The following is a 15,424-nucleotide window of genomic DNA, read 5'->3' on the forward strand; positions in this document are numbered from 1 at the left end:
AGTAAATAAATGCATGCTTAATTATAACTTGTGATAAGTTCAATGAATGAAATAAATGTGGTGTGGAACAGTAATGTCACAAATAAGGAGACATCTTCAGATTAAATGATAATGAAAATTTTCTCTTGCAAAGTGACATTTTGACTAGGGCCTACAGAACAGACAGGCAACCATACAAAAGGAGAAACCATTCCTGGCAAATGGAAGTGTGGAAGTGCATGGGAAACTGAATAGAAATCCATGTGACGGGAGTTTCAGTGGGAGAAGAGGAAATAACAAGATGGCTTTAAGGAGATAGGCAAGGGCTGGGTCATACAGGGCAGGTGAACTGCTGGCATTTGTTCATAGAATGACAAGATGTCACTGATAGATTTTAAGCAAAGGAATCAAGATCAGTTTGTGTTTCTAAAAGAACAGATTAGATAAGAAAATGGAAATGACAGGGCCAGTGAGGAAGCTCTTGCTACAGCCCAGGCTGTAGATGACGATCTAGACCAATGGTGGTGAACCTGTGGCACACACGCCACTGCGGGCATGCGGAGCTGTCTCTTGGCACTCAAGCCAAGTCACCCCAGCAGCTGAGCATTGGATATCACTTGTTTTTTTCTAAAGTAAAACCTAAGTTTTTGGGTTTAATTGCAGTGTTGCCACTTTGTGATAAAAGTATTTTGAGTTACAGTTCGGGCACTTGGTCTCTAAAAGGTTTGCCATACCTGATCTACATTATGGTGCTAGCAAAAAAGACTCAAAGAGATTGCAGCCACGTAGCTGTGAAGGTAGTGTGGCAGCATGTTGGTAAATTATGGCAATTGGCTCCTGGTAGAAACGGGACTCGCAAGGTGACTTTCTGGTTTCTGACCTGCATGAAAGGTTGGATGGTGGCTTCATTTACTAAAATCAGGAAGACTGAGAGAAGATGACCTTGGATATATGGGCAAAATTAGTTTAATTTTGGCAATTAGAAGGATAGGAGAGCACGACTTTCTGAGATGGAGGGAGGGAATGCTACTCAGAGCTGGGGATCGAACTTAGGACCTTGTGCTTGCAAGGCAGGCAGCAGAACCACTGAGCCAAATCCCCGGTCCTACACTGGGCTTATTTTGACAGTGGGGTGGCCACTGGCATAAAGTTACATTGACTAGTACAGATGAAATCCACCTTGGAGTAAATTAAAGAAAGGATGGAAAAAGGTTTAGATTGTGCAAAACTAGAAACTCTTTAAAAATTCCTTTGTTTAGCTGCACCCTGACTTAATGAACTCTGGCAAACCTTACTAATGCATAGCTACTCTAGAGACGCCATCAGTCGTATTCGGCGTTTGGGAAGCTGAGCTCCTCTGAAAGCTGCTCATTCCAGCTCACATTTCCATTCATCCCGTGCTTATGTTTATCATTCCTATTTATTCCCCTCTTCCAGATCAAACTTGAACTAAAGCAGGCCCAGCAGAAGTTGCTAGACAACACAAAGATATGCTGCTCTCTCACGGCAGAGTGGAAGCACAGTCAGCAGAAAATCAGGGAACTGGAGCTGGAAGGTCTAAAGCAGGCTCAGAGCATTAAATCACAGAACAACCTGCAGGAAAAGCTGGCTCAGGAGAAATCAAAAGTTGCTGAGGCAGAGGGAAAGGTAATTACTGTATCCTCATGCTTAATCAACAGCATGTACCAAATACCACTACCGAAATCCTGTTTCCCTGAGGATTTTAAGAACTAGATATAGTATAAACCTGATGGAATACTAATTGATATGAATTGTTTTTTACTCCCCTGCATATTTTTCCTGATGTTACATTTCACCTGGTCCTACAATTCCAGTAAAGTCTTTAACTGTTTTTGCTCTTTTTATTTTATCGGTACATTTTAGATATACATAATAATAACAGCCAACAGCCAGGCATGGTGGTGCACGCCTGTAATCCCAGCACTCAGGAGGCTGAGGCAGGAGGATTGCTGTGAGTTTGAGACCACCCTGGGCTACACAGTGAGTTCCAGGTCAGTCTCAACTACATAGTGAGACCCTGTCTCAAAAAAACAAAAACAAAATAATGATAATAATGATAATAATAATAATAATAATAATAATAATAATAATAATAACAGCCAACATAGGGAATGTATACATGTATATGATATAACTGCTGTTTTTCCCCATCCCTTCCCCTCTCTTCAACCCCTCTTCCTCCCTTTATTTACAAAAGCTTTGTTCCCATTTTTCCTTCTATTCCTTTTGTTATTCTTTCTTTCCTTTCTCTCTCCCTTCTCCCTTGTTCCTCATCTCATCTGAACGTTTTATTCTGTTTTCAAAAACTGCATAAATTTTTAAAATGTAAGTTTCATGAAAGCTATGGTGTTAATTAAACAAACTAACTGCTGTACTTTTCAAATTGTAAATGACTTATTTTCCTCTCACTTGGATTGGTTGATTATATGATTTTTTTAATTGTGTAAATTTCTAGAAGGATTTTGGTTGTAAAATGAAGCATTATGAAATACTGCCTTTGTGTTTTAGATTGTCTAACACCAGGTGGCAGCAGCATATAACAGTTACACATTCGATATGCAGCTTTGAGATCAAATCTTAGACCACAAAGCATTTCATCAAACCATATACATCAAATAGGTATCAAAAATACAGTAATAACAATATGAATTAAACTTTAAAAATCCAATGTTAGGGCTGGGGATTTAGCTCAGTGGTTCTGTCACCTGCTTTGAAAACGTAAGGACCCAAGTTCAATCCCAGGTACCAAAAAAAAAAAAAAAAAAGGAAAAAGAAAAATCCAATGGTAAGGCCAAGTTTGAAGCTAGTCTGGGCAACATTTCAAGACCCTGCCTCAATATAAAAAAGGCTGGAGATGTAGTTCAGTGCTCCTTGGGTTCAATCCCTAATACTGAAAATAAGATAAAGTAAAATAAAATAAAGTTGTGCAGATAGGATAATGGTTATCTTTATGAGGTTAAAAAAAAACAACAACAACTAAGAGGCATGAATGAAGGCATATTCTGTGGTGCTGGAAGTATTCTAATTCCTGGTGTAGGTGGTAGTTATACAAGTGAAGCTTCATTGAGCATTCCTAAGAGATGTACAACTTTACCATGTGTATGTTATTATGCCATAAAAAATCAATAGAGACAGATAAATTCTTAAAAATAGATACATTAAATATCTGTGAGGATTTAGGGTATCAGGAACTCTTATATACAGATTTCAGTTGGAAGAGAAAGTTAATATATAGATGTACATATCCAACCTAACACATATGCCATTTCACAAAAACACTAGAAAAACTGCTACATTTCACATATGTATCAAGAGACAGGAATACAATCTTGTTCACAGCAACATTGTTCCAAGTGGCAGAAAAGCACAAACAACCCAAATGTCCAAATTCCACAAGATGGAATAAATAAATTGTTGTATATAGGTACTCGGTACTTTATGCTGTAGTTCAATATAGAATTGATTTTTTCCCCACTAGACTGAGTCAAACCTGCTATCCACCTCCCTTAGCCTCCCAGAGTACTGGGATTACAGACATGTGCCACGATGCCTGGCTTGAATTTTTAAACATCACCAAAACAACAATATGATTCCATTGTTTTAAGAAAAAAAATCAAACTAATATAAAAACTATCATATAGAGAGGTATATTATTTTCTAAAGAGTAGGACATGATTAACATACAATACTTCTCTCTTGTGGGTCAGGAAGGAGTTACCAAAATCTACCAAAGTAGATTTCAGAAGTATTGGAAATGTTCTCCTTCTTAAACTGGGTGATGGGGTCAAAAGTTTGGCATGTGTCCTTGGCAGCCAGTGATGGGATGTTTTTGTTTGCAATTAAGACAGAAAATCTTTCATTACAAATTCTCTGGCTAAGAGTGTAGCCCAGGGGTAGAGAGTTCGCCCAGCATGCACGGGGTTCCCCCCAGCGCTGTAGGTAACACTTCCTAGGCAGAACTAAAAGGAGCAGCCCCCAGGAGCTTGAATTGGCCTCCTGCGGCCAACAGCCCATTGCCATTGCCCCAGGTCATTCTGCACCTTCACTTCTCCTGTGCTGTGTAGGCTCTGCAAGGACCTAGATGCCAGAACTTGGAATCGATGCAGAAAGCCCTGCTCTTAGAAAAGGGCTACTTTAGCTGGCATTTGTTGAATAGCTGTGTGGTGATGTGGTACCAAACCATTGTAAAGGATTCCTCTGCTGGGTCAGAAGTACATTAGAGGATGAACAGATACCTTACTGAAATCTGTTCATTCAACAAATATTGGTTGAGCATCTACTATGTACCAGTCATAATTTTAGGTACTATAGGGGTCTATGAAAAAATAAGTAAACAGATTTTAAAGGGAGATTTGTATAGCAAAACATGTTTTTAATTACATTCTTGATCTAAAATGTAAATTCTAAAATATAATTATTTCAAATTGATAGATTTCCAGTTCTACCAAGGCATTAAAGAACCTATTATTGGTGATAGATGTATGTTAATAAATACTTGGTTTATAAGAGACTTCTATTTTATTTTGAGGTGATATTCATCTAGCCACACTGGAGACACTGGGTGCTCTCAAGCATTGCTTTTAGAACTGGAAGTATAAATTAGTCTAATACCTCTGAAGGCATTATGTATGAAGCAAACAATTCTAATAACCTTCACCCTAGAAAACTGTATCTTATCACTTATTCTACCAACATTGTCTGTAATAGCATTTTTATAATAGCAAAAGATTGGAACTAACCTAAAGGTCCTTCAGTAAGAGGCTGGTTGAGAAAGGCTGATATATCCTTACAGTACAGTAGTGGCATGCAACTGTAAAGGAGAAGACAACTCTCTGTGCATACGCAGTATGGACAATACCATGTACATCGTTATTTTTAAAAGCAAAGGTATATAATCATATATAGCATATTGTTATTTATATGAAATGTATGTATGGAGGATAACTATATAATATCTGTGGAAAATATACTCTGGAAGAAATATCTGTGGAAAAAAATATTTCTGAAAAAAAATATCTGGAAAGCTACAAAAAACCAAGTAACAATGGTTACCTATTTGGTGGAGGAAAACTGGGGAAAATGGGATGTAGAGGAGAAGAATTCTTTTCACTAAATAGCTTCTTTTATTGCGGCGGGGGTTGAGACAGGGTCTCACTATGTAGTGAGACTGACCTGGAACTCACTACGTAGCTCCGGCTGGTCTCGAACTCACAGCAATCCTCCTGCCTCAGCCTCCTGAGTGCTGGGATTACAGGCGTGCACCACCATGCCTGGCTCAGTAGCTTCTTTTATATGTCAACATTGAATTATATGAATGTATTACATAAACCAAATATTAAGTAATTTAAAGTGAAGGGTATTCAGGCGTTGTGGCGCACACCTGTAATCCCAGCACTTGAGAGGCTGAGGCAGGAGGATCGCTGTGAGTTCGAGATCAGCCTGGACTACATAGTGAGTTCCAGGTCAGTCTCAACTACATAGTGAGACCCTGTCTCAAAAAACAAAATATAAATAAATAAATAAAATGAAGGGTAGCCATACTTCTTACTTGGTCAGATTTGTATATGAGCAGTGCTATGTTTGACAGCTATATGCTGTTTCTTTAATTCAAACAATGATCTCACTCATACTAAAATTTTGCTTATAATTTTTTTCGTTCAAGATTTTGGACCTGCAGCAGAAATTAGAATGCGCTCGTAATGTCTGTCTCACAGACACTTGTACTCTGAGAAAGAAGCAACTAGAGGAAAAGATCAATGAAGCAATAGAAAATGAAGCTAAGTTAAAGCAGCAGTACCAGGAAGAGCAGCAGAAGAGGTAGGAGGAGCAGAGAGCTCAGGGTGCATGGGTTTGAGCAAAACTGAGTTCAAGAGTAATGTCCCCTTCCTGATTCAGCTTCATTTTCTGTCTCTGCTGAAGTAAACTCACTGGTACAACTTTTTGTCTTTAGCCCTTAGCAAAATGAAACTAGTTCATTTTCTTGGTTAACTTTGCTGCCAGCATGTGGGATGCCAGAGGCAGTTTTTCTCTTCTTGTTCTGGGACATACCTAGTGCACAGGTAAATTTTCTTCAGTGGGGGTTGCCTACAAAATATGATATTCTGAGATTTGTTTTTCTAACCCCCTGATGTGATTGGTACAAATTCAGACTACAATGAGGTTGGTGTTTTGTATTTACCTGCTAATGCTCTTCAAAGTGCTTCCAGTGACTTTATAGGCATCTTTTTGGTTTTCTGAGACAAAGTCTTACTATACAGTTCAGACTGGCCTTAAGCTCACTATGTAGCCCTGGCTGGACTCGAGCTCTCAAAGATCCTCCTGCCTCAGCCTCCTGCGTGCTGGGATTATAGGAGTATGGCACCATGGCCAATTTAGGTATCTTAATCAACAAACGGGTACTAGATAAGAGCTGTCATTTTTAATCTAAAATTATGGTTACTATTTTGATTGGTATTCAAAGCATCTTCTTGGGTGCCTTAGTCTTCTTTGACCAAAATTTCTTATTTGTATGCTATGCAGAATGACTCATATATACTCCTTAAAGTCCTTCTGTGGCTCCCCATTACTCTTAAGTGAAGTCCAAACTGCTCACTGTGGCTTGTTATACTCTGTACTAACTATGCCTAGACTACCATTCTGTACTCTTTTTTTGCCACTCCTCCCACCATTTTTTTCTAGCTAGTGTGCAGTAAGTATCATATATAAGATACTCAATATAGCATTATTTATAGTAGAAAAAAGTATGAAAGCCGTATTAAGCCAGACAGTAGTGGGCACCTGCAGTCCCAGCTACTCAGGAGGCTGAGGCAGGAGGATCAGTTGAACACAAGACCTCAAGGCTAGTCTGGGTAACATAATGAGACTGTCTCAAAAACATAAACAGAAGACATTATATAAATTATGTTATGTCTGTGAATATACAAGTGGATTATGCTTCTCCAGAGAAATAGAACTAGTAGAACATATTTAATTATAAGAAGAGATTTAATGCATTGGCTCATATGATCAGAGGCTAAATGGTCCCACAGTGGCCACCCTGCAGGCTGGAGAGCTGGGGAAAGCAGCCGCTGCTCAATGCAGGAAGCCTTGGAATAAGAGGCACCAAGGACATAACCCCAGAACAAAGCCAAAGCCCTGAAACTCCCCCTGGAGAGCTGCTGGTGCTAGTCCACATTCAAAAACTGAAGACCCTAAAGTTTGATGCCCAAGAGTGACAGCAGCCAGGAAAAATGTACCACTCAAAAGAGCCAAGCCTGCAGGAGAGCAAGTTTCTCTGCTCCTCCACCTTTTCTTCCATCAGGCCCCAGCCTTTTAGATGGTGCTGCCCACATTCGGGGCAGGTCCTCCCCACTCAGTTCACTGGCCCACGTGCCCTTTTCTGGACACCTCACATCTGCTTTACCAAATTTTGTTTCTTTGTACCAGGGATTGAGCTTGGGACCTCGCACTTGCAAGGCAGGTGGCAGAACCACTGGGCTAAATCCCTGGCCCCCAATATATATTGAAACAGTGAGACCAACCAGAAAGGGCAAGGGATGGGAGCCAAGAAAACAGCCTCTCTTTTTCACTTTTTCCCCCTTTGATATTTTTTTTTTGTACAGGGGTCCAACTCAGGCCCTTGCGCTTGCCGCTTTACCAATTGTTTAGGCATCCTTCAAGGTAGTCGAGTTAACAACCCAAATTAACCATCACACCATGTAACAGAATGCTGTACAATTGCTTACAACAGTAGTGTACTATGAAACTATCAATCGGTAATAAAAACCAGAAAGTCCCAAATATTCAGAGATGACATATTTCTTAATAACACATAAGTCCAATAATATTTCATGAGAGTTAAAAAATATCTTGAACCAAAATGACAATAAAGATACAACTTACAAAATTTATAGAATACATCAAAAGCAGAGCAACTTTTACCACTGAATACATATAGATATTATAAATGGAAAAAAACTTAAAGTCAATAAACTAAGCTTACACCTTAGGAAACTAGAGGAAGATGAGCAATAAACTCAAAAGCAAACAAAAGAAACAATAAAAATGAGAGTACTAGTCAATGAGCTTGAAAACAGAAAAAGAATAGAGAAAATCAATGAAAGCAAAAGGTGGTTCTTTGAAAAAAAAACTGAGAAAATTGGCAAAACTCTAGCTAGCTTAACCAAGAAATATACAAATGACTAATACTAGAGATGAGACATGGGCTATATGTACTGATCCGTGAATATTAAAAGGATACTAAAGGACAATTTCTATCCCTACAAATTTGAAAACAGATGAATGGATCAGTTTCTTGAAAGACATAAATTAAGAGAAACAAATAATTATAATAGGCCTATGCAGTATCATCATAGCACACATCTGTCCTCCAGGAGGCTGGGATGCGAGAGATCACTTAGTTTAAAAGCTCACCAACAGTCCTGAAAACATAGCAAGACCCCAATCTCAAGAAAAAAAAAATTGAATCAATAGCTAATAACCCTCCAAACCTAAAGCAGGAGGTTCAGATGGATTCACTGGTGAATTCTACCAAACATTTAAGAAGGAATATCACTTCTTGCAATTTCTTCTAGAAAATTTGGAGTCAGGACAGTTTCCAAGTAATGTTTTGGGTTTTTCTTTTCTTTTCTTTTTTTTTGGTCCCAGGGATCAAACTCAAGACCTTGCACTTGTGAGGCAGGTGCTGTGCCACAGCTAAATCTCCAGCCCTCTAACTGTTTTTAGGCAAGCATTACCCCAATACCAAAACAAGATAAAGATATCACAAGAAAGGGAGACTGCATGGGCAAATCCAAACTCCTTAAAGTGGCTTGTGAGGTTCTGTATGACAGAGACCTATCTTACCTTTCTTGTCTCATTGTCTTGCCACTTTCCTTATCCCCAAGCACTTTTTTCTGGCCAAATGAATTCTTTCTTACTTTACTGAAGAAGATGATGATAATACTAGTAATAACAATAGCATCAACTATTACAATAATGCTGTTGTAATGTGTTGACGTGGCTAAGATAAACATGTTTCTCAGTAGTCCTTCAATGAATGTTTCTGGTTGGAGTAGACCACAAGAGATATATCTGTGCAGAAGGGCAAAAGTGAAGCATTTTGTTGTTTATGCATAGCAGGTTAGAGCAGGTGCTTTTGCAGTTCACATATTTGCACCTATCTGCCACTCACCTTGATGTGAGGCAACGGGCAGGCCAATAATAGCTCTACCTGCCCTTAGATCCTCCTTCAACTTCTCCCTCTACTGGGCCAGGTGTCTTCTGAGATCCTGAATAGGGATGGCAGCTTTTCTTGCAGAATACCTACTTTGTCAAGGTTGAAGGCAATGAGAGCTGGCATGGGTTCCCATCCGTCCTCATGGACTCCAGTTTGTTGTTCTTTCTACTTTATATCCATCTTCACTTCTTGGTGGTCCTATAGACTTTCAGCTCCAGCATAGGACACAAAGATGACAGCCACACAGACTATGAAATCAGCACTTGCAGTTGCATTAAGACCCAGTTCCTGTAACACATCTCTCAGGCTGGTGAGGTGGTTCAGTGATGGAGCACTTAGCTAGCATGCATAAGGCCTTGGTTTCAGTCCCAGCATTGAATGATGGAGGGAGGGAGGAAGAGAGGCAGGCAGGCAGGGAGAGAGAAAGAGGGAGGAGGAGGAAGAAGAGGAGGGAGAAGAGGAGGAGCAGGAGAAGGAGGAGGGAGGAGGAAGAAAAAAGGGGGAGGAGGGTGAAGAAGGAGGAGGAAGAAGGTGAGGAAGAGGAGGAGAACAAAGAAGGGGAAGAGAGAGGAGAAGGGAGGAAAGAGAGAGAGAAACATAATCAGATCAAAATTTAGGAGGAACGTTGGCTGCTATATAAAGAATGAATTGGCAAAGAAGCTCAGTCAATAGGGGAAAACAGGTGTCATATAAATTGCAATTTCTACTAGTCTTTAATTTTTAAAACTCTCTATATAATGTATGAACTAATTTCTAACATATTCCTGAGTTGCTGTTTTAATTTTGACTTCCTGCTTTTCAATTGCAGTTTTTAACTTTCACGGCCTACCTCTTAGTCTGGTTCCTTGATCAGAAACTAAAAATGGAACCAAAAAGAAGAAGGCACAATAGCCGGAAATTGCTCAGATATACACACAGTACATTAGATAAAACAGAAATGGCAGAAGGAATGTTGGTATAGTGATGGATGGGAACAGTACAAAGTAAGCTACAGTGTTCATTAGAGACCTTGAATGGATACCAAGAGACACAAGAACTAGGGAGAGACAGGTATAAGCCCATGTCCTGGATATAAATCTTCACAGTGATCTATTGGTTTCTCAGAATACTGAAGTTAGAGAAAGCAAACTTACTCGTTCAATGATAGTATTTTACTGCCCTAGCATATAGCTGAGAATTTTGGTCACCAACACTAATTCATCACCATCATCATCGTATTCTTCAAGATGAATCTCCTAAGTCCAGAGAACTTTGGTCAGAAATCCTCCAAAACTCTTTCCACAAATGAGACTAATGAAACTCATTCTGAAGGAGTGAAGTGCTAATGGCATTCTTTTGGAAAAGAGGTAAATTTCCTCAACAAATGTAGGCTCACTGAACCAAGATCTGTCACATAAGGGTACAAGATCCCAACAATGAATGTAACTGTACTGTATACTTAAAAAGTACCAATAAACTCAATAAGATTTTTTTAAATGTAGGCCAATTCATGATTCAGTTGTAGCACTCTTTATAACTGCAAACCCTAGACTGAACCCACAAGATCCAGAGCTCAATGCATAAGCACTGGAAAAGAAGGAATATGGGATCCAGCTTATCCTAGCTGTTCTCTGGGCCACATTTTCCTCCTTTCTGAAATAAGGAAAATTATTTCTTCCTCATAGGGTTGTTAAGAGAAGCTTCTATCATAAAGGAGGTTCCCTGTGTTATTCCCTTTATTTTATGGACACATGCCCTGCTTCATTGAAATAAAAAAAAAATCCCCTGTGATGCCATACAAACTTTAGGTCTGAGTTTCACTACAAAATGTGGGGATACATGGTGTGATTTAATGTGCATTAACTGTCCTCAGGAAACTCCTAGATCAGAATGTAAATGAACTACAAAGGCAAGTGAGAACCTTACAGGAGAAAGAGAATCAACTGGAAACGACCAGTTCTCAGCAACAAGAAGCCTTACTTAAACAATTGGAAAATGAAAAAAGAAAATGTGATGAGGTAAGAAAGTAAACAGATATGTCTTGAAGTTTTCCTAGTCAAACAGATCTGAGTAGTAGTGACTTATGACTGAGTGCCTAGCACTTGACTCATTCAGTTTAGTCATGGGTCTACCAGGAAAGCGTAATCTACTGTGGGTGTAATGAGTGCCAGAGGAAGAGAAATTGTTTCTTTCTACCTTGCTAGGTTCTTTGGCTGGGCTACAAATGAAACTGACATAAGACAGAATAATTTTAATTATGTACACATGCAAAGACATAAAAAAATGTGAGACTGAAGAAGAGTCTGGTGATTGAAATTTATATGACATCCGGAGCTATGGAAAGGAATGAGGGCTTGGGCCTCTGGGGTATGATGGGGACGAGTTATGGGGGTGTGTGGAGGAAATGTATGGTGAGTAAAGACTGTCTTGTATGAAAAGGAGAGTCTCTTAGGTATAAAAGGTGCCTGTGGCAGCTCTCTTTCTAACACAGATAACTTTTACGGGTACAGATTTCCTGTATAAATGTAAATTTTTTCTACACCAGGACAGCTTTTCAGAGCCACTCCTATGTCTACAGTTCTTAGAATGACCAGCTTGAAATATGGCAAAGAAGTATATTTTGGGGTGGCTCATTACAGTCTCCTGTTGGGGCACGTGTTGGGGTGGTGTGTCCTGAACCCCAACATAAGCTAGATGGATTCTCACAAAGCTGTTGGAAGGGGACAGCAGGGGAAGAAAAAAGATCAGAAGGAACTGCTGTGGGCTTTCCATAAATCCACTTCAGAAGCCATTTCCTGTGGCACCAAAGTGAGGGATCTGCAGGACTCTCCTGAACCCTCACAGTGGGGCTTTCTGCCCCATCTGCCTGCTAGTGCTAGAGGCGGAAAAGGGAATAAAAACTGGTTTTTGTTTTGTTTTTTCTCTATACTTACACTGTATCGAGCTCCCTCTAGCTCTTAGGTTCTTGTTTTGGGGCAGTGAAGAGTGAAGCCAACAAAACAGCACAAAGCAAGCAGTGGGGAATGACCGAAGAATAAAAGGAAAAGCTCCCCAATTGTCAGAGGGGTTCCATAAGGTGGACACCACAGATGCTTAAATCCACTGGCTTTTTATACAGTTTTGGTATAGGCGAATGTGACAGAAAGCAGGGATGCTGTTCATTGCTGGTAGGCCTTTGATGTCCTGAAAGTAGGCTGCTTTATTTGTATTTTACTTTCTCCCAGGGCTTCTCCCATTTGCTTAGGACCTGTTTTTTGTCCCTAGCAATTCATTAGGCCCTGACAGTCAGCTTGCTTAAGTTAATTACCTGAGACCTCTGTTATGTTAAATCACTTAAGCCTGGACTTTTAGTTTACTTCGGGTTAACAATCCAGGACTTGTGCCCTATCGCCAAGCCTTTTTTCTGTTTCCTGGCTTTAACACACTTCTGACACCAGATGTACGGTTTTTCCCCCCACACCAAGCAGCTCTTCAATTCTGTGTTCCCCATGGGTGTGCACAAGTTTAATCCAATTCCAACACATCTTCTTGGAATTAGCATTTGATTCCTTTAGTTAAGGGCTCCATGCCACAAGGCTGTCCCACTCGAGATGCCAATTGCAAGTCCAGTTTTTTGCCTGTGTTTCTGACCATTAGCTATACATCGGCTTTCTATAGCCCACTGTCAGGTTTGATCACTTGTTGGAATAGCTGACTTACTAAGTCAATTGCTTATTATAAGAGGATACAACTCAGGAACAGCCAAATGGAAGATATGCATAGGGCAAAGTAAGTGGGAAGAGCCCTGGAGCTCCCATGCCCTCGAGACACACAGCCCTCCCTGGGCCTCCAGGTTTCAGCCAGCTGGAAGCTCTCAGAGCCCTGTTGTCTGGGGGCTTTAGGAAAGCTTCTGGCTTAGTGTTCTGCTTGAAAGCAGCTTGGAAGTCATCACCATTTTATCCCAACCACAAATTAAAAGGTGAACAGGGCCAGGGATTTAGTTCAGTGGTGCTGCCGCCTGCCTCATAAGCACAAGGTCCTGAGTTCGATCCCCAGTACAAAAAAAAAAGCTGAACAAACTGAAAAAAATCAACAACTCTTCTTCATCCATGAGAGGAATGAGGTCACAGGCTACCCCAGAGATTGGAGATACCGCCGACAAATCTAGAGAATCTACCAAAGTGAGAAATAGTCCCTGGGTAGGGCAACCTGAAGTATTAATTGATGAATTATTGCAGGCTTGGTATATATAAGTCTGAGAGATAGAAACTCCAGGGGATCTAGTCATTATAGGGCCCCCATATTTTGTGAGTTTTGCCTCCTAGTGCTAACCAGATTCCTACAATGAATATCTGAGAAAAATTCCCTTATGCTCCTGGCAGGGGAATGGGAAAAGAATCATTTTGAGCTTTCATTTTATTTTATTTTTACTTTGCAGTACTATAAACTAAACCCAGTCCTCTTTTATTTTAAGACAAAGTCTTTATAAACTGCTAAGTTGCGCATGCTGGACTCAACCCTGTGATCTTCCTGCCCTTTGCTCCCCAGGGTGCTAGATTATAGACATGCCCCACTACACCCAGCTCATGCTGAACTTCATCTTCTTTTATCTTTCTTTCTTTTTTTTTTGGTGGGGGGTATGGGGATCGAACTCAGGCCCTTAGTGCTTGCAGGGTAAGCGGCAAAACCACTGAGCTAAATCCCCGGCCCCATTCTGAACTTCTTAACTTCTTAACAAGGTTTGCCCTCATGGGAAATTACTTAACCAGAGCCTACCCTGAGAGGGGTTTGTTGGAGCCTAACTGACCTAGAAGGGAAACACCCAACTCCTGCTAAGTCTGTCCCATGTAAAGGAGTGTGGGGGATACCTGTGTGAAACCTACAGTCCAGAAGTTACAAACTCAATAAAAGGCTGTAACCTAATCATAGGACTACAGAATGCCACCCATCACACACACACACACACACATACACACACACACACACACACCCCTTCCCACACCTTATGAAAGACAGGAAAACACTGTAGATCCCATAAACATTAAAATACTATAAATAGTTATGTGCCCACAAATATGATAACATGGACAGAATGGACCACAGAATAGTCCTCACGTGGCACATGAAATGGAAAGGCAGTGTGCCATATTCATACATAAAGAAATGGACAATCTAATTGAACTATCACTAGAGTAAAGAAATTGATTTTTTTAATTTTTTGTACCAAGGATTGAACTCAGGACCTTGCGCTTTCGAGGCAGGTGGTAGAACCACTGAGCTAAAGCCCCAGCCCCAAGAAATTGAATCTTTAATTAATAAATTTAAAACAAAAAACATTAAGCCGGGCGTGGTGGTGCATGCCTATAATCCCAGTACTTGGGAGGCTGAGGCAGGAGGATCGCTGTGAGTTCGAGACCAGTCTGGGCTACATAGTGAGTTCCAGGTCAGTCTCAACTACATAGTGAGACCCTGTCTCAAAAAAACAAAACAAAACAAAACAAAACAAAACAAACAAACAACAAAAACCCAAAACATCAGGACCTAGCACCTGCCTGGCAAGTGTGAGGCCCTGAGTATGATTCACCAAAAAGAAAAAAAAAGCATCAGGACCAGGTGGTTTTATTGGTAAATTCTACTAAACTAATTTGCTTCCCAGGAACGGAAGGGAGAAAAGAATCACCACTTGCTGAGCTCTGTTGGTATCTAACTTGTTTTGAACCCTCTCATTTGCCTTCCAGCCTTTTCCTTTCAGTACTTTGCTCAACCTGAACCACCCTTTCCCATCTAAAATCTTCAACTCAGAATGCTTAGTCTCGGTGTCACCTCCTTAAAGGAGCCTCTCTTGACACCCCGGTCTGTGCTGGCAAGGTGCACATTCTCTGTATCCCTGTACCCCTCTGTCCATGCCTCTCTACTTATTTCAGAGCTTGTCATTGTGTTCAAAGAATGCAGTTCACTGTCTTCCTTACCATTATATGAAATTTGGGATTTGGTCACAGTGGTCTCTGGCTACCAGAGATACTACTTTAAGGTACTCACAGAAGCTCTCTCTTTCTCTGACTATGCCTCGTTCCAGTAATTAAATCCCCAGGTTGGACATTTTCTCCTTGTAAGCTTATTAGTATGGTCAGAGGTGACTAACTCACCCCAAGAGCCTTGTAGCTCTCAGTTCCATTATAACATTATTTGTACCACTCATGTGGTCCTGCAAATTGATAATTTAATAAACTCTTTTGCCCTGGGTTTCTA

General features: G+C 40.4%; 1 protein-coding gene across 4 annotated transcripts in view; it reads left to right on the top strand.

Annotated features, from left to right (window-relative positions):
- The window catches only part of Ccdc30 (coiled-coil domain containing 30), a 90,727-nt gene that overhangs the window by 56,721 nt on the left and 18,582 nt on the right, over positions 1-15,424 (top strand). For all 4 annotated transcript variants that reach the window (XM_033767900.1, XM_033767901.1, XM_033767902.1 and 1 more), the window contains 3 exons: positions 1,417-1,626; positions 5,663-5,817; positions 11,070-11,214. In XM_033767900.1, the coding sequence (XP_033623791.1) occupies positions 1,417-1,626; positions 5,663-5,817; positions 11,070-11,214 (510 nt within the window). The remainder of the gene's footprint in view (positions 1-1,416; positions 1,627-5,662; positions 5,818-11,069; positions 11,215-15,424) is intronic.

Source organism: Fukomys damarensis, unplaced genomic scaffold (assembly GCF_012274545.1).
Source record: "Fukomys damarensis isolate Sample0158 unplaced genomic scaffold, DMR_v1.0_HiC HiC_scaffold_23, whole genome shotgun sequence".
NCBI classification, from domain to species: Eukaryota; Metazoa; Chordata; class Mammalia; order Rodentia; family Bathyergidae; genus Fukomys; species Fukomys damarensis.